General features: G+C 40.4%; 1 protein-coding gene across 2 annotated transcripts in view; it reads right to left on the reverse strand.

Annotated features, from left to right (window-relative positions):
• tenm1 (teneurin transmembrane protein 1) overlaps window positions 1-27,896 on the reverse strand; it is a 220,131-nt gene that overhangs the window by 135,429 nt on the left and 56,806 nt on the right. For both annotated transcript variants that reach the window (XM_061786698.1, XM_061786697.1), the window contains exons 4-5: window positions 16,721-16,964; window positions 6,583-6,821 (exon numbers count right to left, since the gene is read on the reverse strand). In XM_061786698.1, the coding sequence (XP_061642682.1) occupies window positions 6,583-6,821; window positions 16,721-16,964 (483 nt within the window). The remainder of the gene's footprint in view (window positions 1-6,582; window positions 6,822-16,720; window positions 16,965-27,896) is intronic.

The following is a 27,896-nucleotide window of genomic DNA, read 5'->3' on the forward strand; positions in this document are numbered from 1 at the left end:
GTTTATTACCTCTTGAACTGTCACGTGTCAGATAAACTAGCTACAAGTGTTACATCTGTGCCATCTGGAGTGATTTATTATCCTCGCAAAATAAGATTCAATACCAATTTGTAATCTTTTGTTGTACCTGCTAAAATTCTATTTGATTTTTCACTCCTTCCAAACCATTGTCCTCTATGAGTATGGATCGATTCTTTATTTTGCTGTGTAAAACGAGCTTCAGGAGGAAGCATTTGCAACCCATGACCTACCTATTTTAAGATTTAAGTTTGTTTCAGAGGAAATGTCTTGCAGGTCAAATGTGTAATGAGGGAATTACTGCAGATGTTAATGGGCCTTACGTTGGCATGTGCCTCAGGACATTGCTGCAACTTATTAACATGTTAACCCAGTGGTTAATAACAAAGAGTACTTACCATAATTCAAGCTAAGAAGCTTGGGGATTTGCGAAAGCCTAGGCCTACTTATATTATATTGTGGTATCTCGACGTTCCAGTTTACATGTTTATACAGTGCTATTTTCTTTATTATGAACATGAAAACAAAATGTTTTTTTTTTTGTTTTTTTTGAAGGGTGGAACGAATTAAGGCTTTTCCATTCATTTCAAAAGGGAAAGTTCATTACAGATACGAGTGATTTCAGGTACAAGTGTGGTTAAATTAAACTCATTAGTAAGACACCTCTGTATGAAAGAGAAAATCTTGACATTAGGGTTCATCCAACAGCTATGGGGCAGCACATAAAGGGAATGATATGATATGGTCTCGGCAACAATCGAGGGCTTGCACTTTGGATGGGTGGTCAAATTGAAGAAGGAGTCTGACAAAGTTTGGCCTGCATGTGGAAGTTAAATAATAGCTGATAAAAAGCTTGTCCTTCGGCCTAACTTAGGTAACTACTTACATTATACCCAATTAAAGTACTATACAGGCACTTTAATATAAGGTTGCCTGTACATAAGAGCCATAAGCAATAATCTGAGCTATAGTAAAATGTATGTGATACCTTATTGTTGTCTTTTACCTATGGCATGGTTAACCCATGTTTATCAGTTTAAGACCCAGTAGGACACAGGAAATTAATTGTCTAAAATGTATAGACTGTATTGGGGCAGGCAAAATTATAAGATGTAATAATGATTTTTAATGTATGTATAATTGTTTCATTTTTTTTTAGGTCACAAAAAAAGGCAGGTATTATTCAATGTATTTTCTGTTCGTTTGTTTCTCAAGTTGAGTTACGGTATCACAGCAAAGTCAATAAAGTAAGGATACATATATTCTTGGCAATTAAACTCAATAAAACTTGTGAATTCAGACTGTACACACACGCACACACACCTTATAAAATTGGACATTGAACCAAGATTGACCTCTGGGAATAATGTTTATGTTTGGAGGGACCACACACATTTGTGACTGGAATGTGTTTCAAGATTATTTGATCACAGCGAGCAGTTTTGTAACTAATTCATTGACGAGCCTCTTTCATATATAACGTCACATCCCAGCCTCCGGTCATATATGAGTCAATATATAACAGCAAATTGTTTGATTGTGAAATCAGTTGTGTGGAATTAAGTGAGGCGCAGCATACCCTGATTAGCTTTTCTGACACAAAAGGGCATAAAGGTTTTACAGAGGCAGAACTCTGGGGCTTAAACAATAAAATGAGTGACTGGTGGTGGTGTCATCACATCTATCCTTCAACATTATAGATGCAATCTGAACCTGTCCTCTAGCTCTCCTTAAATGCCCCATCATAATGCCCGCTCCTCATATCTGATGGCCGTGCTGTGCTTAATAACAAGTTAACTCCGCAGGATGGAGGTGCACTGGGAAATGAACAAATTAACAAAGCAATTCACAGTCTCTGCAGCACTGTGGGGGTCTGCGAGGAGAAAGAGAGGGTAGTAAAGACAGGGGAACACTGTGTCACCTACTGAAAACACAGGGCATATGCTGGAATAACTTAAAAACAGTAATATCTGCATTCATATATTACTCCATTCACTCTCTAATTGGACACCTTAATCAGAAATATACTGTATTATTATTGCTTCATTATTGGCTGGGTTATTTTTCTCCAAATTAATTAAGTCACATATTATAACTTCAGCCGGCATGGTGACCGACTGGTTAGCACATCTGCCTCACAGTTCTGGGGAACGGGGTTCAATCCCAGGCCCCGCCTGTGTGGAGTTTACATGTTCTCCCCGTGCCTGCATGGGTTTTCTTCGGGCAGTCTGAGTTCCTCTCACATCCCAAAAACATGCATGGTAGGTTGATTGAAGACTCTAAATTGCCCGTAGGTGTGAATGTGAGTGAGAATGGTTGTTTGTTTCTATGTGCCCTGCAATTGGCTGGCGACCAGTTCTGAGTGTCCTCCGCCTCCCGCCCAAAGATACCTGGGATAGGCTCCAGCAGCCCGTGACCCTGGTGAGGATGAGCGGTAAAGAAAATGGATGGATGGATTATAACTTCACACACAAGACTTCAATGACTCACGTGAGATTAGATTTGTTCACTTGTGTCCAACCAATTATTTTCATTCCGATAATTTCCAACATGGCACAGTGAATGAGTGGTTAGCAGATCCACCTCACAGTGCTGAGGTTTTCTCCGGGTACAGGATATACCTTGGGCTGGTCAACAACCAATTGCAACATGCATTAGCTTGAGTGGCACACACAACAACAGGGCGGTGGTCATGTTGTTTTGGTGATGACATACCGGTACTACAGCATGCCTACATGGGATATCTACCACATGTTCAGGCCCTCCATTTTCAGCATTTACTCTGAAACTTTAACCGTGGTGTTTTTAAATAACTCCATTTTGAGGCCCGTGTTTTTGTTTACATTATCCATGGCACAAGTTAGTTATGTTCTATTTTTGTAGCCACGTTTTCATGTTTGAAAAAAGCACGTCATGATTTTATTTTATTTTTTTTGACATGTAGAAAGACATATCCCCTCTCATGCTCTGTGCCTAAAACAATGAAATACTTTTTTTCAGAAGTTCAGTTTCCTGCCGAGATGATGCTTTTCTTCTCTCTCTTTCTCGCTGTCTCTCTTGAAAAAAAGAAATCATGTTTCCCAGGAGTATTTCCCTTTGTGTTGTTAAGTTTACACAGTGCGCTTTGCTGTTTGTTAGAATATCCCTGCGTTGTTTGCTGCAAAGAGGTAACTTCAGGCATGGTAAGACTACAGTGACAAACATCGAATCCTAAACTCAATTAATTTAGAAAATAAATATAAATTGTTGCAATGCAAAACTGGTGGCTGGGCCTGCACCCATGGGGTCCGGCCGGGCACAGCCCTAAAGGGTAACGTGGGTCTCCCTTCCCATGGGCTCACGAACTGTTGGAGGGGCCATAGGGGTCGGGTGCAATGTGAGCTGGGTGGTGGCCGGAAGCGGTTAACTTGGCGATCTAATCCCCGGCTACAAAAGATGGGTCTTGGAACGTGAAATGTCACCTCTCTGGCAGGGAAGGAGCCCGAGCTGGTGTGTGAGGTCTAGACATTCCAAATAGATATAGTCGGGCTCGCCTCCACACACGGCTTAGGTTCTGGTACCAGTCCTCTTGAGTTGCCCACGGTGAGAGGCGCCGAGCAGGTGTGGGTATACTTATTGCCCCCCGGCTCAGCGCCTGTACGTTGGGGTTCACCCCAGTGGACGAGAGGGGAGCCTCCCTCCGCCTTTAGGTGGGGGGACGGGTCCTGACTGTTGTTTGTGTATATGCATCAAACAGCAGTCCAGAGTAACCACCCTTTTGGGAGTCTTTGGAGGGGGTGCTGGAGAGCGCTGCCGCTGGGGACTCCATCGTTCTGCCGGGGGACTTCAATGCTCATGTGGGCAGTGACAGTGATACCTGGAAGGGTGTGATTGGGAGGAATGCCCCTCCCCCCGATCAGAACCCGAGTGGTGATCTGGGGAAAGGGAAGTCTGGGCATCCCTGCTAAAGCTACTGCCCCAGCGACCTGACTTCGGATAACCGGAAGGAAATGGATGGATGGACAGTCTCTCAGGACCTGAAGTGGGCGATCAACATCAACTCCATCCTCAAAAAGGCCCAGCAACGGATGTACTTCCTGCAGCTTCTGAGGAAGCACGGCCTGCCACAGGAGCTGCTTAGGCAGTTCTACACAGTGGTCATCGAATCAGTCCTGTGTTCTTCCATCACAGTCTGGTTTGGTGCTGCTACAAAAAAGGACGAACTCCGACTCCAACGGACAATCAAAACTGCTGAAAAGATTGTCGGTACCCCCTACCCACCCTTGAGGACTTGCACGGTGCCAGAACTAAGATAAGAACGTGCAAAATCCTCTCGGACCCTCCAGATCCTGGTCACCTGCTCTTCCAGCTCCTTCCTTCAGGAAGGCGCTACTGATCAATGCAAACTAGAACTAGCAGACATTCCAACGCCTTCTTCCCTTTTGCAATCAAGTTCTTAAACAGTTAACTTACAATTCCATTGCAACATGCTGCCAATTTTTTGTCTTGAGTTTTTTGTCACATTTCTGTCGGGCCAATTATACATTACTGGTGCACTCACTGTAGTAGTCTCACCACGCTGCACTACTATCTTTTGTTGACCAATACTGGCCACTCATGCCAGAGTAGCATCTGCCCCACTTGCACATTGACTGAGGAGTATCTGCAACATTTGCACAATCAACATTGTTCCAGATTATCGAGCTACTAGTCACTTTAAACTGCACACACTCCTTGAAGTCTCGGCGCACTTTGCACAATGGTCATTGCACCGCCATATTGCTATATTAGTCATTCAAACTGCTCTAAGTGCTAGAGGACTCTGCATCTTTTTGCACAATTGTCAAAAAAATAAAATAAAATAAAAACAATTGTAACAGCATTACCAGATAACTAGCAACCCTTTAATGCTCAATGACTGTTTTTCTCAATGTCTTTATGTCTCAAAAGTGTTCTCTGTCAATTGACTGTTTGCTGTCGTACTAGAGCGGCTCCAACTACCAGAGACAAATTCATTGTGTGTTTTTTTTGGACATACTTGGCAAATAAGGATGATTCTGATTAATTAATTGATTGAAATGATCGAATCATTATGTAATGAGCAAACCTAATCATGTGGTGGCCTGTGTCTCGACCTCACAAATTTAACAAAGACATTATGACATGACCACTTTAATCTTGTATTTTGAAAATGTTTTCTTTTTCCTATCCATCTAAATGTAGTTGCTATGGTAATGGAAACACTGAGATCAATCATTGTCAAGCAGGAGTGGAGCATGACACCAATTAAAAGGTTATGTTGTCTCCTCGTCATCACTCACACTCCTCACTAATGCACTAATTACCAGGTCTGGGACATTAATGGGATAGCATGGTGCAGCCAGGGGATTAATCTGCATGGCTTTGGCTGTGTGTGATTAATGTGAACCCCCCAACCACCCCTGACATCCTGAGTATGACTTTTGAGCGACACCACATGAAGGGATTGAATGGGAGGAGGGTTGGGATATATGCAATTGGAGACCATGGTCTGGCGTCGAGGCTGGCCTCTATGATGCATTTTTATTGTGCTGTTTCATTCACTAGTATATACACAAATAATATTCTTGCTAGAGCGTGATATCAGATGGTTGCTGAGATGCATTTTGGTATGTTTGGAATTTTTATGGCCTCCTCTTTGAACCATCACCTCTTTACGGTGGACCTCAGATTCAGGAGGAGTCATGTGGTTTTCAATGTGAGAGAGACAGGTGGACCTCAGATTCAGGAGGAGTCATGTGGTTTTCGATGTGTGTGTGTGTGAGTGTGTGTGTGCGTGAGAGAGAGAGAGAGAGAGAGAGAGAGAGAGAGAGAGAGAGAAAGAGAGAGAGAGAGAGAGAGAGAGAGCGAGCGAGAGTTCGAGAGAGAAAGCGAGAGAGAGATAGAGAGAGAGAGCTATGGGAGTTAACATTTTACAACTGAATTTGTGCGTCTATTCATCATAGAATAATAACCAGTTTTGTGTGCTTTGGTCCAATGACTCCAATGCAATTTAGAATTTCCCACAGATTCGGAATACATTATTTGCTGTGTTTAAATCCATTTTACATATCTTATTGCTACAACATTCTGGTTGTGTATAATGGCCTTTGTAGTAGTTTGCATTGATTATATTTCAAATTTATTTTGTAATAGAACGGCTCCTTTGGTGATTGGTTTTGAAATTAATGGCAAAAATAAAAGAAAACACAACACCGAGAACTCGTTCCTCTCAACCTAACAAGTGATATTCCAAATTGCATCAGCCTCATCATCATAATTATCATCAGCATCATCATCATCGTTATCATATTTTAAACAGAACCAAAATGTGATATGTATTTTGGTTTTGGTGAAATTAATTAAAACGTGGAAAAGTCTGAAGGGTACAAATAATCTGATTTTAGTCTGAATCTGGATGGAGCTCAAAATAAAAACAAATATCCATTGGTCCAAATCCTACGTTTGTACAGAATTACAGCAAAAGTAGAAAATGTTTTTAACATACCAAAAACATGCTTGTTAGAGATTAAGTCAAAATTGTTGTCCAATGGAAGAGGAACTCACCAATGACATATGTGAGCAGCAGAGCCAGGGTAAGAGTGAGAAGTGATGCAGATAATGCTGTGCACTTCCAGTTGCAGCAGCGATGAGGCTTGTTGAAGGTAAACAGTGGTCTGGTCACACTGCTGCGAGGCAGGGGCCTGGGCGGAGGCGAATACACTGTCCCAGAGGTCAAGGGGTAACCTTGCCCTGCACCTGACAGCAGGGCCGATGAGCCAGAGCCTTGCTTGAATAGGAAGTGTCTAAAATAGAGAAACACAATGTTGCATTTATTTCAAATAATTGAATATTAATGATCCTGTAATTGTAGCTGAAGCTCCATTGCTAGACAAGTACTGTGTATGTGTTTATACAATGTATAATGCAATAGTCCATTTTTTAACCTGTTCAATAATAATAATAAAAAACATTTATTTAATTGACCTCTTGTCCTTGTTTTTATCTTGGATACTGATGATCTTGTGACAGTAAGCTCTGCTTTGATAGCATCTGTCACTGACAGATTTTTTATCAGATCTACCTAGGGTGGTAATTAAGATTGCTGCGCAAGTGGGCTTAAGATGTACACTATACTAAAATGGTTTCCCTTGGAGAATATAAGAAACTAACACATGTCGAAGTAGGCTCACGACTACTAAAAACACACAAGACATTTCTGTTACTATATAGCAGGATAGACAATACACATGTACACTTGGTATAATGTACAAGAACGGGGTATGGTACATAAATGTACTGGAGTTAACCAAAGAACAGTGATTCAGTAATAATGATTGAAACTATACAATTCTGAGGAAGCATGCCTGTGAATGTTCTCATTCATCCAGATCATTTTATTGTCAAAACATTGAATCGATCGCAACTGGACTGCTCTGGTTGTCTTCGACGTTTCGCTTGTCATCCGAGCTGGCTTCATCAGTTTGTGCAACAAGGCTAGTTAGAACAGCACTAGCCTAGATTTGGTGGGAAAAGAAAAAAAAAGTAATAATGGAGGCACTAATGCAATGATTCAGCAAGTACTGTATGTACAGAGGTATACAGAGGTATACAAATGCCATGTCTGTTTGTATTTACTGTAACTTAAGTATATGGTACAGGTGGCAAAGATGAATATGATCCAATACAAATTTAATTATTGTTATGAATCTAACAATGTTTTTAATGATAGTTTTAGTTTGCAGAGTTCTGGTAATCTACTGCATCATATTGATAAACAGTATGGCAGCACATGGTTAACACAATTGCCTCACAGTTCTATGGTCTGGGTTCAAATCTTGGTTCCGTCCTTCCTGTGTGGAGTTTGCATGACCTCCCCGTGTGTTTTGGTGGGTTTTCTCCAGGTACTCCAGCTTCCTCCCACATTGCTAAAACAAAGATGTTAGGACTCTAAATTGCCCACAGGTGTGAATGTGTGCTTGAATGATTATTTGTCAATGCGTCCTGCGGTTGACTGCCGACCAGTCAAATTACAAATACAAATTCAAATTAAGCATTATTTTCTTTGTGAAGGTTTTTTTTTTCCAACTCTTGTTATTGCAGATCATGAGATGTGCATTAGATGTATAATGTGTATATCCATAACATCAGGATCATATTACCAGTGACATAATCCTAAACTTTGCACAGAGATGGCTACATTGGTTGGTAAAATACTAGATTACCACTGACACCTCATTTATGAGTTGCTGTTGGTTTGAGATGTAAAGTCTGTGTCCCACAAACTACCCGCCACCTATGGGACCAATGTTTGTGTCCTTCCAAATGAGACTGTAACATGAAACTGGAAACAGGTGTGGTTATTGTGAGGCAAATATAGGACAGCGTTTAAGTACGTCATTAAAAGAAAAGCAAATGCATCATATTTTCTCAGGTATCGAATATCTGAGTCACATTTTGACTATGCAAATCTGCTCTTGGTTGGATTCTCACTCTGGAGAAGGCTTGACTGAAACCTATTTAAAGGGCTCGTGTCTAAGGTAGGGGACATTTTTTAATAACGGCTAAAGGACAGCTAAGAATTCAGACATGCAGGTTCTACATCAATCCTCCTTTGAAGCACTTTAAATCTTTTATAACCCACATCTTTGGGTGCATATGTATGTGCGTGTGTGTGCTTTTGATGAAAGACATCTCTTAAATTAGCAAGCAATACTCCATCAAAGATTTATCTGAAAAGTTTCCATAACAAAATAAATGTGGTACCGCAACATTGGGATTCCCCTTGTATTCTATAATTAGTTCCATAAGAAATTCAAGATTGGGAGGAATAATAGAATATGTGACCAGTAAAACACAGACATCATTTGGTTGGTGTACTGAAAAGAATTCCATCCATCCATCCCTTTTTCGCTGAAGTGCTGGAGCTTATCCCAGCTATCTTCGGGCGAGAGGGGGGTACCCCTGAAGTGGTCGCCAGCCAATCGCGGAGCACATATAAACAAACAACCATTCACACTCACATTAACACCTACGAGCAATTTGGAGTCTTCAATCAACAACCTACCATGGGATGTGGGAAGAAACCGAAGTACCCGGAGAAAACCCACGCAGGCACGAGGAAGAACATGAACTCCACACAGGCGAGGGCGGGATTTGAACCCCGGTCCTCAGAACTTTGAGGCAGATATGCTAACCAGTCGTACACCGTGCCGCCGAAAACAATTTTAAAGTTGAAAATACCTACAAAAAAGGATCACCCATATTTGGTATATGTTATATTTCAACAAAATACCAAATTCCCCCCAAAATAATTTAACTTAGCACTTCCAAACAACACGCCTGATCAGATATTCATCTTTCTGGTACAACATCATGAGTAGCCTCTGATTCCAGTCGGTATGAAATGGATTATGATTAACTAACCACAATAGAATTATGGACAGTTATTATTATTATTTTTTTATGTTTTAATTATCATTAAGTCTGCTGTTATTTGAAAAGCAGTTGTCTTTTGGATTTTCCCATAGTTCGTAGCTTATAGTAACATCAAAGAAGAAGAAGAAGATGCAAGCCATAGAAAAAGAAGAGGATGAAGAAGAGGACGCGACTCAGACAGTTAAAATGATGATGACGTCAGGCTATGTTTTTACTTATGTTTCTGCTAGTGCCGTGGCAAGGCAAAAGGCAGCCCAGATGATGATGTTTTTCACCTACAAAGAAGACAAGGGCAAAAGTGTGGGAGTATTTCACTTTTTATAGGACGGTTGATGGAAAATTAATCCAAGATAATTACCCTTCATGCAGAGAATGCAGGAAAAGGACGTGGACAACAGTCATTACTCACACAAAATTTGTACAGCAATGCTTTAAGCAAATTATATCACTGTTGTCTTAGTAAAGTAAAAGGTAAAAAAGTTATTTATGCATGTTTCTGTATTTTTTTGGTAAACATTTATTAGCAATACTTTAAAAATACTGACAAACGTGATAATTCAACATTTCAAGGCTACTAACAGCTTGCAATTAAGCAGTTTTTTTTTTTAATTGTTGCTTATGTACAAATTAAGGTTATGTCACTTCTGTAGGGACTAAACACTGTCGTAAATTGAGGATCCCCTTATAACTTTAACAAGAAATGTTCATAGAATTTCATCTCTAGATTCCATTACTAACGATTGTTTTATAAGAACACTTAGGAAAGCAGATGAAGATAAAATGAAGTGCAATTAATTGTTTCACTGATTCTATATTTTTTCGGGATAATGGAGGGAAGGACTACAAGCCAAGGTGTGAACTGAGGAAGTATGAATATAAGGAATGGGGAACTATCCAATTTGAAAAAGTGGATCTTGGCAGACAAATAGGAAGTACAGAATAAGCAGCTTTTGCACTGTTCTCTTACTAGACTCGAATTTGAAAGTGAACTCCCTTAAGTCTGTTGGTGATGGGGATACTAATGTGACACCTCCTCATTATTATTATTATTTTTTTTTTTTCTTTGCAAAATGTGTGTATGTTCTTTTGCCAGAAAATATCCTCACCCAGCGGCACGGTGGGCGACTGGTTAGAGCGTCAGCCTCACAGTTCTGAGGACCTGGGTTCAATCCCCGGCCCCGCCTGTGTGAAGTTTACATGTTCTCCCCGTGCCTGTGTGGGTTTTCTCCGGGCACTCCGGTTTCCTCCCACATCCCAAAAACATGCATGAATTGGAGACTCTAAATTGCCCGTAGGTGTGAATGTGAGTGCGAATGGTTGTTTGTTTGTATGTGCCCTGCGATTGGCTGGCAACCGGTTCAGGGTGTACCCCGCCTCCTGCCCGATGACAGCTGGGATAGGCTCCAGCACGCCCGCGACCCTAGTGAGGAGAAGCGGCTCAGTAAATGGATGGATGGATGGATGGATATCCTCACCCATTGCCCTAGGTTACTTCATGCTCTATTGACATTAATACGAGTTGACGGTGTGCAATGCACACAGCTTTGCCTGACTGTGTTCTCTTCAAACGGCAGAGGGTGTGAGGTCACAGGCTGCTGGTGGGTCTCCGAATGGTCCTCAGAGGACAGGTCATTAATGTCGAGCCAGACAGCAGAATGATAGCATTGAAGGACACCAGGCTGCCACATAGGCCACTCTATTCTTTCATTCGCAACCGCATGTTGCCAAATTATGTTTGTTTTGCAAGAAATGTTATGATTTTAAATAAAAAAAAGTGAAATTCAGTAAAAACACAACGTCAATTTGAAAAGTAGAGGTTTACAAAGGTTAAACATGTTTTTTCTGCATGAAGGATTTGTGCCATGAAAGAAAACGTAGCACAATTATTCTGTAGTGCCTGAATCAAAGACAAATTTGGTCTTTCACGATGGCAGGATGTCAGACTACTGCCATAAAATCTTGCCGTATCTCAGTCAGACAGTGGTAACACGCCACGACATGTGTTCCAATACCACCGCAACCCGTTGTAGTGACTCTGACCCAGTTGCCAAAAGACCCCCCCACTTGATCAGCTGCTTTTTTCCAAGCGGCCCTGCTGTGCGAGACAACCACTAGAAGACGCCTACTGGACTATAACCTAATTATCAGCTTCCCGTCAAATCATGATTCCCGTCTTCAGAAAGACTCCTTTCCTTCTTTTGAAGATGGGGACCAAACTGGGACAGCTCGACAGTGGAACGCAAATACAGCGATGAACTATTTGCTTAATATTCAAACATGCATGCAAGGCGCCACCCACTGGCGTTTGATAGTATTGCAAACCGTGAACTCCCATTCAAAGTTGTTTTTTAAACTGAAGATAAAATGTCTGTTTTGATATTTCATGAACTTGGCAGAAATATTCCAAAAGTATGCCTTGATGTCTGTGTCAGTGTGTCAACTTTACTGTTGCAGCTGTGAGACATTGAGAACTGTTTGTCTGGATTTGAAGCCAAGCAGCATGAAATGTGTCATAAGCAGTTGATTTGCCAAGACTAAAGTTTAAACAGTCATTCTGTATGCTTTATCGATGAGTAAAGAGTACAAAGTTGTGAGTATTTTATATTAAGATGTGATTTTTACACCACTTTTATGGCAAAGTTCACAGACTAAATTTGAGTCGATAGGCGTGGTCTTGCCTGATCCTCCGTCCTCTTAGGGACGCCCCCTGGGTATTTAACCACTGACTCCTGCCTCTTCCTCCTCTTTTTTTTTGGTCTTGCCCTCTCTTGTGTCCTGCTTTGTTACTGCTCTGGCCTATCAGCTCCTCAGCTACGGGGCAGCCATCGGCAACCTCTCCCCCTCCCCTTTTCTTTGCTCGAACACGCGGTTCGGGCAAGGAAAACCTGGGATGGAGACTTGGCTTCCTAGCCTACGTGGGTCACTGCTAGGCGATCAGGGCAGTTGCTGCTAAAAGCACCAGATACGCTTCCAGCCAAGCGTGATCGCTCTGAAATTGCTAGGGAGTCCCTCAAAAGGCAGGAAGAGAAACGGTCGCAATCTCCCACAGAGCGCGTGCAGAACAACTTCTTTCCCTTTTTCTGCCTGTTTTTGTTTTTATTTTTGTGCATCTTTTTCGTCAACCAATCCTACCTCCTAACCTCTTGAGACGTGCGCAGAAAGACCACTCCCAAAGACCAGCTGATCTACATTCGTGAGTAACACAACAGTGGTTGCCAGACTGCACAAGATTAGTGCCTTATAATTTGGGGTAAAATACTATACTTGTACTTTATCCAAACGGCAATATACGCTACACCGCCTTTTACCACTGGGCTTTATCTTTTCAAATCAAACACTGTCGAGGAGGTGTGACCAGAAAACGTGTCACCTTTCACCACAACTGGATACAACCGTTTCCATGGCGACAACATCGCTGCGGAAATGTTGAAAAAAACAAAAAACAAAAAGAGGGAAAAAAAAGCACCGGGTGCTTCGGGTGTTTGGGAGAGGATGTTTTGAGTTGTACTATTTAAGGATTGCTTGATGTATGTTCACATACTTTTAATACAATACGACTCGCAAGCAGGCAACAAAACATTTTGTAGCCTAGCAAGCTAGTGTTAGCACTAACGTTTGTACGTTAACATACAGGCGTTCGTCGTGCGCTAAAGCTTCGGTCAACATTGGTTTGTGCGCGTTAATAAATGTTGACAACGGCAAACAGGAGGCGACGCGCCAGTCACAGTACCCAGTCCTAATGGTCGACGTCAAGGTGCACTGTCGGAGAGTTGTCATTGTTATGTAACACTACACGGAAGATATCCCCAAAAAAATCAAAGATGCTAGACTTTTAATTTTGTCGTCGTAGGACTATTCTAGGCCTAATCGTTGATCATGGATTATGTCACACTACAAGAAGTTTTGTCGTCCCTGACAAAATATGACGGGCCCAATGTGGGAACTTGCCACTATCGGGGCTAAAATCCTGTCATCTGATCTAGTTAATAAGCTAATTACAGGACAATTAAAACTAAAATAGAAGGGCGTGGGAAATACTCAAAAGGAAAAGCATGTGTTATTTATGTATTTATTTACACTGATAAGATTATAATTATTGACATAGTCAAACAAACAGCATTCATTTACATTAGGAAAGCACTATAAAGCTGTCAAAGAGTCTTCATATAATTTGGCTGTTAAACTCAAGACAATTGACATCCATCCTTTACTATCGGCCTGCCTTGCTCTGCCCATCCACCCATCCAGAATTGGTTGAAGGGTGGGAGTCAGATGGGGGACACAGAGGCTGCACATGAAGCTTCCGCACACCCAAAGGGTCAATGCTAGTTCAAGTCTAAAATCAGATAAACTTGGGATACACACAGACACACAGCCTGCAGAAAACAAGCATACACAAAGAGATGACAGATACAGGTGGGCATTTCACTGCTTTGGGGCCAATCTACAGGTGAGATCCACTTTGGTCCTTCTGTTTTTTTATTTTATTTTATTTTTTTGTTTTCTGAGAAAGGATTTGCTCAAAAACAGGATCCAGATGATGATGATGTATCTAAAATCTTCATGTGTGTTACTTTTAAAATGTTTCACAATCTTCCCAGTTCAGACAATATCTAGGGGCAATGCTCAGGAAGCTCGAAATTCATACTGGGGAGCAAATTTCCCCTGAGACAGGAAGTAAATGAGAGGCCTCGCTCTTCTAGAGGTTGAAGTCTACTGCCCCAAGGCTATTCACAAGGTAGACTCATGCAAATACAGTATGGAGAAGATGGGTGTATCATGTTTTGGTGATGAGAAGGAGAAAAGGCAAGGGTATCAGTCAATGTATTGTAGTCAAAACATTTGTTATTCATTCCACCCCCACCCAGTGTGAGACCCAAAAGACAGACTATCTGTGTGCCTAGACACGGTGGCCACTCCTGAAACTTTGCAGCTGAAAAGGAAATCAATGCACACTTCAAAAATGCTTAATCTCGTCAGACATCTGATCAATATAGTCTAATACAACTCAACAATTCATCAGATATGCATCAAAGAAAATGGTGCTGTTCTTGACAAGACATGCAATTTCTTGCCATTTTCATCAAAGTAATAACATCCTTTAAAATTCTACCGGCATGTCCTGTCATGGCAACTTTGATACTTGATAATCCTTTAATCTCAATTGCAAAAATGATCTGATAGTAAGGGTGGGCAAAAAAAAGAGAGAATAAAAAAATAATTTGATAACCATTGTGTCTGTTAATGTGAGGGAGCATCAAGATAAGAATATTAATACCTTTACTAAAATAAAGGTTTTATCTAGACCCTCTACATTGTATCATAAAGGCCCACTATGTAATATGATCATTATTACAACCCCAATTCCAATGAAGTTGGGACGTTGTGTTAAACATAAATAAAAACATCCATCCATCCATTTTCTGAGCCGCTTCTCAGGGTCGCGGGCGTGCTGGAGCCTATACCAGCTGTCATCGGGCAGGAGGCGGGGTACACCCTGAACTGGTTGCCAGCCAATCGCAGGGCACATAGAAACAAACAACCATCCGCACTCACAGTCATGCCTACGGGCAATTTAGAATTTCCAATTAATACATGTTTTTGGGATGTGGGAGGAAACTGGAGTGCCCGGAGAAAACCCACGCAGGCACGGGGAGAACATGCAAACTCCACACAGGCGGGCCGGGGATTGAACCCGGGTCCTCAGAACTGTGAGGCTGACGCTCTGACCAGTCGTCCACCGTGCCGCCTAAATAAAAACAGAATACAATAATTTGCAAATCATGTTCAACCTATATTTCATTGAATACACTACAAAGACAAGATATTTAATGTTCAAACTGATCAACTTTATTATTTTTAGCACATAATCATTAACATTGGAACGTGTTGCAGCCATAAAATTCTAAGGTAATGATTATTTGCTAAAAATAATAAAGTTGATCAGTTTGAACATTAAATATCTTGTCTTTGTAGTGTGTTCAATTAAATATAGGTTGAACATGATTTGCAAATCATTGTATTCAGTTTTTATTTATGTTTAATACAACGTCCCAACTTCATTGGAATTGGGGTTGTATATTCCATTCTGAAATACAGTAACAACTAAGACTAAAGACTAAGACTAAGATCTATAGGCTCAGTCATGGGTCACATTTGCATTTGTGGTTTGGACATCGCTGATTGAAAATGTCAGACTAATTTAAAGTTATATTTTTAAATTTAATTCTGTGTGAAGCAGAGTCCTTCCATATTAAAGTCCAACCACATTAACACAATTTTTATAAAAACCTATACTATACACTAATACTAATTAAAACAGAACAATAATATAGTCATATCATAGTGTTATGACTCTTTGCACATTCTTTCAAGTCACGACATTTACATCTCAGAAGAGCAAAGAAACTATTACACTGTCATCATGCTGAGGATGAATTTAAATTGTCATATGTTCTAATTTTCTATCCCTTTCCTTTAAATTAGATAAGATCTAATTATGGTCTGATGCATAACTTATTAAAACCACCTTTTCCGGCATGGCAGCCTGCCAATCTCATCCTCATAATGCCGGAATTGAGCCGCCACCCTGAGGTCTCATTAAACATGCAAACATATTCTTTTGCACCTTTCTGCTTCCTGTCAAAATCAGGCTCATAAAGGAGAATCTGTGTAATAATTCTCTGATCAATTATTACTTATGCGGCTGGAAAATACTTAATTCTCTTTGATGGGATGAAACTGCAGTGGCTCAATCTCTGAGCATTAGAAGGTACTGTATGTTTTCAGGTTCCACCACTGAAGGTGGAATTTCAATCTGTTCCCAAAAAGAGGATTTGTGCTGGATACTGGATTTTGTTTTGGGATGTCTTAATTCATAATCGTCCCCTGGTGGATCTTCAGAGGTGTGGTGAGAAAATCCAGTGGAAAACCCTGAGAGATTCACAATGGCTTTGATGGTGTGCAAAGTCGTGTAATATTACCCATGAGGCATGTGTGCTGCTCCACTTTTTTGTGCATGTTCAAAACATCCAAATAAAGTTCTATTCTTGTCCCTAATTGATCGCCACAGAATTTATGAAGGTTTGCAAATTCCTACTTGAATATTTCTCTTTAATTAACAAAATGTGAAATGATAAATCCAAAGATGATTATTTTGGAAGAAAGTCCTCCATCTGTTCCAAATTGTTACTCATCTTGACGCATATTTTTCATTGTCTTTTTAAGGTCAACCAAAAGGTTGTTATAATTTGTTGCATTGCCTTACCTGGTCTCTAGGGGAATGTTGCTGTTCAGCACCCAGCTGTCATGAAGCTGTGCCTGGTCCGTGCTTGAACTGGTGTCTGCTCCCTGGACACCCTGGCTGGCCTGACAACGCGTCGGCATGGTCTTCCTCTGCAGACTGACTTGGGTGTAGGGTGCCGGGCGGACGCAGGTGCAGGCATGTGGAGGAGGTGGAGGTGGCGGTAGTGGGCGAAATGTGAACTGACCACCTGGACTGCTGGGTAACTCTGGAAAAAAATGGGCAGTGTGGGCATAAACATAATTTTATCAGCAACCAGTTCCAAAAATTGCAATCACAAGTGGCAAAATATAAGTTGATAGTTTGTTGCCATCATTTTGACTGGCATAAATCAAGTTGATGACTTCCATTCCTGCTTTGTTACATTTCTAGTTTCCTATAAATAGATCCTTGGCTGTCCGTAACACTGAGTGTTTAAAGCGCTCACAGCTGTGACTTAATCCTCACCTGCCAGCCCAACTATCCATATGATGTTTATTATGAGATATGTAGCTCTGCGGAATGAGCTAGCCAGCTGTAACCCGCTCACACTGGTAACCTCGAGGTCTAGCTGGAGCTATTTCAATCCATCATTTAACATTCTCTTACACTATAATTCCTCCACACCCTCTGCCATGCCGCCTCCTCTTCTTTTCAGGCTTCCTTCTCACACTTATTACAGTTTTACCGAATTCAATGTTTTGTTTCTTGTGTTTCTGTACTAAAATGCTGATAGAACCAGTTTGCATGTAATGCATTTCATTTGTGTAAGTAGCTTTTGTATGTGTTTGTATTTATTTATGAATCCACATCACCTGTCCTAAGACTTTCTTTTTCAGTGTTTAGGGAGACATCTCCTGCTATGTGGTTGTATTATGCTTCCATGAACACCACAGCTAAAAAACTGAGTAGCTTTCCCTAGACACTGACTCTGTGCAGCAACATTGAAATAGATTGAAATATTTGTTGCAAACCAGTTGAAACGGTTTAAGGGAAACTATTGACCAAAAACTATTGACCAAAAACTGGCTCATAACACTCATATCTGAGTGTTGTTTTTGCTACTACTATGCAGTACAAATACGACTGTATGCAAAAGCCACCATAGAACAATTTTATTAATCTTAACAGCTATTAGTGAGATGTGGGTAAATAATCATCTTGTTCTTACAGCAAGCAGAAAAGTCTGGAATGTTGTTAAATATTGATGTAACTTTGCTTTATAAATTTAATGAAGGTTTAAACATTTGTGAGCAACACATCAACAAGAAATGTTTTACAGCAGAATGCAAGTATGTAATCACAAATCAATCTTGCCAAGCTCCAAACTGTTCACAATTTTAGGCTGATCAGCATCTTTTTGAGAAGATAAGTGTAAGTGCCTATGGGTATAATTTTCCTCATAAAAAATTTAATAGTGCTAGAGCAACAGATTGATCATAACTTTTATCATCATTGATCATAACCTTTATTCTTTAAAGAAAAGAAAGAAGGAGCACATGCTTAATGGATGCAACAAAATTTTCCTTTCAAACTTCCATTTCCATTGTGTTGTATTACTGCACTGTGCAAAAGTCTTAACCAAAGATATGTTGTTAATTTATTCACCTTTTCATTGTTATTTTGACATAGGAGACAGTAACTAGTGGGACAGATCCAATTATCACAATTATGCTGGAAACACAGTAATATTTTTCAACAAAGCCGTGGCAGGGGCTGTGTAGGAACCAAAAAAGAACTTTTTTAAATTTAGTGAAGGTCAGGATAAAGATGCGAGGATAAGAATTTATTTTCACTAGTTACTGGAATAATAATCTATGTAGTATGTGTGTGTGTATGTATGTATATATATATATATATATATATATATATATATATCACAGTGTTTGACCAAAATGATCGGTTTTGTCATCTTTTAAAGGATACTGCTCAGGTTATTGATCCCTCATCAAGCTGTTTGCCTTTGACGCACTCTTAGATGATGTAATAAAATATGCCTCCATTCTCTGCGCAGTGACACAATGAAATGGTCTTTTCATTAGTTGTGACAAACCATTACTCATAGCACATATTTATTTCATGGTTTCACTGACACATGCAGTACAGTCTCACTAAACAGCCCTCCTCCGTAGTTGTTTATTGCTTGTGGTGGCCATCTGCAATGATGCACATTGCACACCCACACACGATTTAGTATTTTTAGTACGCCTAACAGATTTGTGTTGAATTATAACCGTATGCCAAATTGTACTTAGAGGAACTGTTTCTGTCATGCTTGGGTAATTCTTGTTTTCACCTAATTAAATTAGTAGATTAAAACAGCTCATTAGTTTGACCAGAAGCTTATTCTTTAAGACCTGGTAAAATGACAGGAAACAAATTTTGCTATCAACTCAAGGTGTTGTTTCATCAAAAGTGATAGATAGATGTGTAAAAACAAAGGTTATTTTTGTCTGAACCAACACTAAATACTAAATGTGGCTCACTTGGGGTGAAACCAACAGAACATTTTTAGACTACTACATTATGTGTCAGCGAGATGCACCAGGAGCTCTTATTCATCAGCATATGGGAGCCCTTAGAGCCCTGATACAAAATCTGCTGCTACCATGTTTTGGATTTCTCAATATACTGAATGTTACGCTTATATATTACATAGTAATACTTAGGTGAGCTACAATACAATAAGAAAGAGAATAAGAAAGAAATAAAATCCAGACAAGTCAAAATTCAACTGCATACCTACATTTATATTATTTCTTTGTACAGTGGTTCATTTACATGATGTTTTATATGTTGGCATTTCCATTTATTCCTCTATAATATGAGTTATCCTATAGCGGACACATTACACTTTGTTGTACCTTGTGATGTTTAAAAGTCAAAGTAATCAGCAAGCCATTGTGTTATTTGCTTATGCAACAGTATGACTCATCACTTAAATAAGTGAAAGGATATTGAATACAATGGTCGATATAATTTTCTGTTGCTCTGCTTCTTATACATTTTATAAATGTAATGTGCAATTAATTCCAAATTGTAGCCTAACTCACTCAGCGGTGGTCAGCTAGTGGAAACTCTACTAAATATAAACAAATAATATTATATGTGTGTAATACCACTGACTGGTAGAATTTAACTTTAATAATTTTAAGAAAAATATGCGTATCTGCAATAGAAAAATAAAATCAAAGAAAATGTTTCATAAAATATTGTCTATTTAGGGAATCGTACAAGGAGAATACCAAGACGATTCAGAGCAGTAAAATGTATTAGCACAATGAACAGTTTTGATAAACTCCTGCAGGGTTACTTTTCTACTTTTTACAGTCATGTTTTTACATTCATTATGCAATGTACAGTGTGAAAATATGTATCTGTCTTCATTAACATTTCTTAAACAAGTGAACTCCATAATGTTCAAGGCAACACCATCTCTTCTCATTTATCCAATTTGGCATTAATATTAAGTGCACTGCAGTCTGCTTTACTGTGCATTTTGAAGATGCTGATGAACATGGATTCACAACAATGAGTTTCTGTAACCATGGCAACTGAAATACTTGTAGACTTATTGTGACAGTCCTGGCCAAAGCTAAAGTTACGATATTTTAACTGGAAGAGGCATTAATGTACTTGTAATATGCAACTAAATGAACTAAATGTAATACCTTGAGGACAAATTTAAGTTTACACATAAGGTACCGCATAGTTTTTATATCCGATTAGTGTTGTTAGATTATGCTTCTAATGGTACAAGCTTGTTGTAGTAAACAATAAAAGCTGGATACACAAGCACACAAAAAAATATAGTCAAGCACATTAAAATATGAATTCCAGGCATTCCTGTATGTAGAAATACATCCATCTAAACTGCTTGTGCACATTCGGGTCACGGGTGAGATGGAGCATATACCGGCTGACTTTGGGCAAGAGGCGGGATACACCCTGGAGTGGTCGACAGCTAATCACAGGGCACATGCAGAGAAACCAGTACTCACATTTATGGACAATTTAGAGTCTTCACTGAACCTAACATGCATATTTTGGAGATGTGGGAGGAAACCCACGCAAGCACGGAGAAAACAATCCAACTCCGCACAGGAAGGAGCCAAGATTTGAACCACTACCCTCAAAACTCCGAGGCAGATGTGTTGACCACTCAAACACTACGTTGCCGCAATAGCTCCCAGTTGTATTTTGAACTGAAATAATGCATCCAAATTATTTATGCCTCTCAATTTTCAAAAGACTTCATTATTAAGTCACTCTGTTTAGTAAAAGTGAGATACAACAGCGTTGAGTCAAGATATCACAATTTCAATTATTCCTTCTGGTGAGGGAAAAGGAAAATATGACTGGCCATGGAGGGCCAGGGCGAGAATGTAAACTTGGTGAGTAAGGTGGCAAAGGGAAGCCAGATGATCTTTTAGAATACATAGCTAAGGCAGCTTTGGGTCCCCACTCCCAAAGAGCCATGGACAAACGACCTCAATTTAAGTCCTCACATCGGACCTCAACCATTGTTTTCAATATACACTTTTCCACGTTCATGCTACAAGACAAAGAGACACCAACCGCAAGCTGTGCTGCTCCAGAAGTAACCCGTATAAGTCAGTCAATGTAGGCCAGCGGGTGCGCAACATTTCTCCAGATAGCTTGGAGTTCAGAAACATCAACTCAACTCTGTGGATAACAGATAGAGGCTAGGGGAGGGACCATTACAGCTTCAGAAGACATCCGTGACAGTGTGGAGCATCTTTTGCCCTAAGGTTTCTCTTGGACTTAGCCCTCCAGAAGCGGCAATTCCGAAAATCGCTTATGAGATATTTCTCAGGAATCATGAGCTTTTGGTTATATAAGGGACATACGACATATGAAAGAAAGAAATTTAAAACCTGTGGATTTAATGGGGGCGAAAGGAACCGGTCACAGCAGGTATTTAGGCACATTAAGAGTCCATCACAGTGGGTGGCCCTGAAATAGTACTCAAAATGGCTATTTATGAAAAAAGTATCATTTAAAGTCATGGAATTTCTGCCAGGAAACACACATAGACACACATGCACTGGTAAACATTGGAGTAGGAGTTGAATTTCCCCTTGAGGGACACAAATACAGTAAGTATATATTTCAAAATAAAATAAAAGACAGATAAAGCTAAGTCCAAAAGCTAAGTCCAAATACTACAAATAAATCACGTGCAAGGTAAAGAACAATGGGCATGGTTATGTTTTTAAGTCTTTGAGTGTTTTTATATTTAAATTTTTAACTAAAAAAGCTTTAATATTTTTTTTCTGCTGCTTATCTAAAATCTATTTTCCATAATGCGTCTCTCACCTGAACAATGCAAACTAACACCTCCTAGTTCACAATCAGCTAATCCTTTCAGTATGTTTGCGGTCTACGAAAGCATCTATCTATCTATCCATCCATCCATCCATCCATCTATCTATCCATCCATCCATCCATCCATCTCTCCATCAATCCATCCGTCCATCCATCCATCCATCCATCCATATCTGGCCATCCGGCTGAGTCACCCAAGCAAACTCACGGCTCACGAATTCTTCTCATTTGGTCAGTGCTCAGTTGTGCGAATTTCACTATTGCAGGAAAGTACAACAAAATTCATAGAGCCTGATTACAAGAATATCATACCTGCCTGTCTAACAAAGCAGTCTGAAAATTTTAGATGTTGAAATGATCCATCATCATCATAACCTGCCCCACTCTAAAAATAAAAGTTTAACAATTTCCCCTAGGATAGCTTTTAATTTATCTCTCTTCTTAATTGGCTCACATTAAATTGCCACACAGTTTATTCCACTATTGTGCTTGGATAAAATAAATATCACTGTAGCGGATAGGCTCCCGCAATCGGAGGTGCCACAGGGACTCCCAACCACTTGATAACCCCATTCCTCCTCGCTGCCCTGCTGTAAGACGGCCACTAGGAGAATTCCTGGTGTACGTCAAGTGGACCTTAACCTAATTAGCAGCTTCCTGTCAAATCTTGATTCCTGGCTTCAAAAGACTCCTTCCCCGACCAAAAGGTTGATGGACCCTCCCTCCAACAACACTATGTGGTTAATATTCAAACATGCATGTGAGGCGCCACCCATTGGCGTTGAGAGGAACTGCCAACTCGCCTTTGATATTTGTTAATGGAAGACAAAATGTCCATTTTGATATCTTACAAACTCTGTAGAAATATTCGAAATGTATGCCTGGGTGTCTGTGTCACTATTGTCAGATCTACACATCCTCTGCAAGATTTCTGAGAACTGTTCCTCTTGATTTGAAATCAAACAGTACGAAATGTTGTATTGAACAATAAGCAAATCTGCAGATCTGCCACGACCAAAGTTTAAACAATGGTTCTTCGCGTGAGAGTACAAAGTTGGGAGTGTATTAGATTAGTATATGATTTTAAACTCATTTTGATCAAATTTGTTGTGTGTTTTTTTTCCTCTCGCCTAACCTTGCTGGCAGCTCACCAGCCGGGCTGGCCGTCGGCCACCCCTCCCCTTTTGTGCGGGCACACGGCTTGGTAACCGCGAGCCGGGATAGAACCGACATGGCTTCCCAGCCTAACCGTGGGCCTCCGCTAAGCGATCACAGCCGCTACTACGAAGGTACCGGGTACGCTCCCAGCCAAGCGGGATCGTTCTGAAATTGCCAGCAAGCCACAAAAAGAGGCAGAAAGAGAGACATCCAGTTCTCCCAAGAAGGTGTGACGACCAGCCATTTTTCTTCTCCCGCCTCTTTTATTTAGTTTTTTTATTTTTCAACATCTTTTTCATCTGCAACCAAATCTGTCGCCTTACTTCCTGAGCCACTTCCAAAGAGAGACTACCACCCACCAGTTTGAATTTACGGTCGTGAGTAAACACGGCAACTTTGCCAGACTACAATATTAGTGCCTAATAATTTCGGGGAAATTACTAGCTACAGACAAAATCTCAACTTTGTCCTCTCTCTCCCGTCCGCACTGCACGCAGTAAACACTCACGTTTCCAACTTTAGTCCAACACACAATATTTTCTATGTTAATTAGACCCCTTTTGTGTGTTCCCCTTTAGATCCATTTAGATGTCATTAAATATACCATGAAATTCCACTCTTGGTTGGATTTTGTGTGTGTGTTCTGAGTTTAAGTAAACCTCATCTAGAACTAAAAATTTCATAAAGTGTAGCAACCTTCAGATTACGAGACTGATAAAAAGGTTTCTCGTAATTTTTCCTAAATTTTATACTTATAAAAGGTGACGTGGTGCCCTTTCGAGACATTAGCTTGATTTGAACAATTCAACTTAAAATTACGGTGAACCGGAAGTAACGTAAGCGTCACTTCCGGCTTTTTCTTTTCTCCTAAATTAATTACATTTTAATTTGACCAATATACGCGACAATCACCATAAAAAGGTCAAACAACCACAAATAGATGTTGTAGTCTTTTATCTTCCCGTTCTGTCTTGAGGAATCATCTTACTTTCACTGACCAGTTATATGTATGTCATAATTTATATAAATATAATTTGGAATCTCATCAGACATTGTAATTTCGAAAATAGCTCATTTCATTGTTTGCTTCCTGATGAAGTTGGCACAAACAATAATGATATCGATAAAAATAATAAAGTTGGGAAGATAACGGAGAGTAATATTGCTAATGATCATGGCGAAAAAGACATTGCAGAAGATGATTTCACTGACAACAACGGCGGTGATAACAATAACAACGATGAAGATAAAAACATTGGTAATAATAGTGCTGGCAGAAACACTGATAATTGTATTGATGACATGGGGCTTAGAGGCAACAATTAGACTAAAAACAGCCTTTGATTCACAGACACGGGGATAAACGTCAGGAACTCCATTTACCAAAGTGACACAATCATATAGTCCAATTAAAGCCATAAAATTAAAATAAGGAAACTGAGGGCGCACAGCTCCCTCTTCTCTTTCCCAATCAATTTTCATACAGAGCATGATAATTAGCAGCCATGCGTCATCTGGCTTTTCCATATCAAATTCTACTTTGTGTGTCTGTGTGTGCGTGTGTGTGTAGGTGTGTGTGTGTGTGTATGTGTGTGTACAGTATTTGCGTGCATTTGTGTATAATTGCTTGTTTGTAACCCCATCTTCAAAAACAACTCCACAATCATGTTTAGGCTTCAGGTGATTCTGAAAGTAGCATTTCCCTGGAGAAGGCGTTGAACCCTCTAGAGTGGAGCGGCAGAGTTCTAAAACGAGAAGCTTAGCATCACTCAAAAGCTTTACTGCAGGGGCCCGCATTCTCCAAATTATTTTTCAGAAACACACTCGCACTTGTGTGCTATTTTAATAATCTGACTTTGAAATGTAATTAACAGTACAAGTTTCACAGACAAATGTTTTATTTACTATTAATTTTAAGTTGCTTCAATTTCACATAACATTAATTTTGATAGATAGATAGATAGATAGATAGCATACTGTATATATATATATACACACAGTATATACAGGTAAAATAAAATTATGATTAGGTACACTTTAACAGAAAAAGAGCCATAACAAAAGCTAATGTAACATCTCTGTTTGGCAAAATGCAGTTAACATCAATAATAAACACATTGTAAATGTTCTCTGTCTTTGAGAGTGTCAATCCCATGAATACATTTGCATATTTGGACATTTACATGAGCTTTGGTGCCATCTCATTGGTGGCACGTGATTTAGTAGCAATAATTTGCATTGAGAGGAAGAAGATAATAGCAATATTTCGAAACTCAAGAGTTGAAACATTACCATGGCCACTGTAGTGATTAGTTCACGCAGTGAGAACCCTCACAATGCTCTCTCTCCTTCCCTCTTGCTCTTGCTCTCTGATGAACATACGCTACATCTCCCTCAACCCCAAAGCAATCACAACAAGCACACAAACAGTATGAGGGATTATTGCTTTCACTCACATGCACACACAGTATTTTTTATGTGTGACTCCCAACACTAAAACTGTAGAAAGTAGCTGGCCTTGACAGCAAACAAACCAATATGAAGAGATTCCTTGCAGACTAAAAAGAGAGAAGAGAATGTAGACAGATGCATCACCAGAAACTCCAGCGAGAGAGACAGACAGAGAGCGAGAGAAAGTGAAAGCGAAAAGAAAGAGCTGGTAATTGGAATGGGCTCTGAGGAGAGCCAGGCAGTGGAATGAATGCAAATGAATTCAGTGGCCTGGCAATGCGCTACACAACCGCACGTTTCATACAGCATGCCTTTTAGACATGAAACTACTGGCACAAACAGAGCAGGACTACACAGCAAACAGTGAGTGACATGACTGTTGGCGCACACATGCCAACATCGCACACGAGCAAACACGGACATGCACGAGTGTGTAGATACAAGGCAAAATCATCAGGCTTGAAACAAATACTAGCCCCACAGTGCATAAGAAAGCACGCAGATGGAAACACACAAAACCGCAGAGGCACAGTGTGCTAATCCCTGCAAATACCAAAGTGTCGCTTGTGAAAAGAGAAAGGGGTGAGCATGTTTGTTCCAAGCGAACAGCCACAGCATGTCCCAGAGCAGGATAAACAAAACCTTCTTAATTGGTGTCGATTTGGAATGGAGTGATGATTCATCATGCAGAGCTCGCCAGTAGAGTATTGGAAACACAATCATTTCTAATCCATATGACCTTGACAAAGGGCCAGAGTTGGACTATAACTCCTTCAGCGCCCATTCTCTGACAAAGTCATGCCATTGAAACTGACGTTACAGCTCGTTGGAAATGTAATCCACCAAAGTCAGATCACTTCACTGATTACTCAATCTCAGGCGGCGGCGAATCTTTACGAAGCACTCAATTCTCCACAATAGTCATAAATCAGAGTACTATAAGCTTTGTGTGTCAATGATGGCACACCAGAGACACTATTTCCATATGATGCTACTCAAGTCAACGGCACTGTGTTCAACATCAGGACATCCACCCGTATTTTACCTCAAATCACCTCCAGTTGCCCTCAGCTACCATGTTAAACTTGAATCAGTAAGTCTCCACTGAAGGAGAAAAAGGTCATCTGTGATGGGGTCCTGGTCTTTACTAGCCACTGCTATAAATTAATCTGATTAGCACATTCATCTTGCTATTTTAACCAGGCATCAAAGGCCAACTTCAGGCTTACTACAGCATGTAATGTCCCCACTGAGATTACAGTATGGAAATTGAAGCATTTAGAGAATATGTGCATTATGGATTAAAAAAAGACGTGAGCAACAGCCAAAAACGGGTAGGGCCACTTGGTTTCCAGACTGGACATACTGAATAATAGAGACTGACAGAGACCTGTGGAGTGTTGAAGAAAAAGAGCGGGGCATAAACGAAAAGAGATGTATCTTTAGTACCACCTGCAGACTCGCCTGGCAGCCATCTTGCGGTCAATGAGGTGAGTGCAGCCAACACCCTGGGTCAGCTTTAACACAGTCCAATGACAAGTCCGCACTTGCCCTCTACTGCAACAACACCTTGCTGTTCCACTCCACCAACTACACCTATCACACCAATCTCAGCGCAATCCCACACACACTTTCGCACACCGTTGGCCCACTTCCTTGCTCACCATCTTTAAATCACACACACCAGGTGAAGCTTAACAAATGTGGGAACAGATGCCCCACATCAGACTGCAGTTGCCCTCTGCTCCATGTGTGTCTCAAGAGAGACAGAGGAATACTGTGAGCAAAGTCCTTTGCTGTCTCAATACAGGCCTGTTTTAAAACACACACACACACACACACAATAATAATAATAATTAACTTTTAACTTATCTGTCATTAAAGTAGAAATGCATTCAGAGTTTACATCCTGCTTAATATTACTATGATTATATTGCCTTCTGCTATCAGCTGTCGATACAAAAACATACTCCACGTCCAGTGCTGGTCAGGTGCAAGTGGTCCCTTTGGGACTGGTCGGGGTCCTTCAGTTGGGCTGGGGGACCGCCCTGGGTCCTGAGGAGTGGGTGGCGTCCCCCTGGCTGGGTCCCCCATGAGATGGGCTCGCTGGTTTGTGGGTGGGAGGGGGGTACAGGCCCACCCTTCCTCAATGTGACAGCTCAGCAACTCTGTGCACCAGTTGACTAATATGCATGCGATATGG

This window comes from Phyllopteryx taeniolatus, chromosome 10 (genome assembly GCF_024500385.1).
Source record: "Phyllopteryx taeniolatus isolate TA_2022b chromosome 10, UOR_Ptae_1.2, whole genome shotgun sequence".
NCBI classification, from domain to species: Eukaryota; Metazoa; Chordata; class Actinopteri; order Syngnathiformes; family Syngnathidae; genus Phyllopteryx; species Phyllopteryx taeniolatus.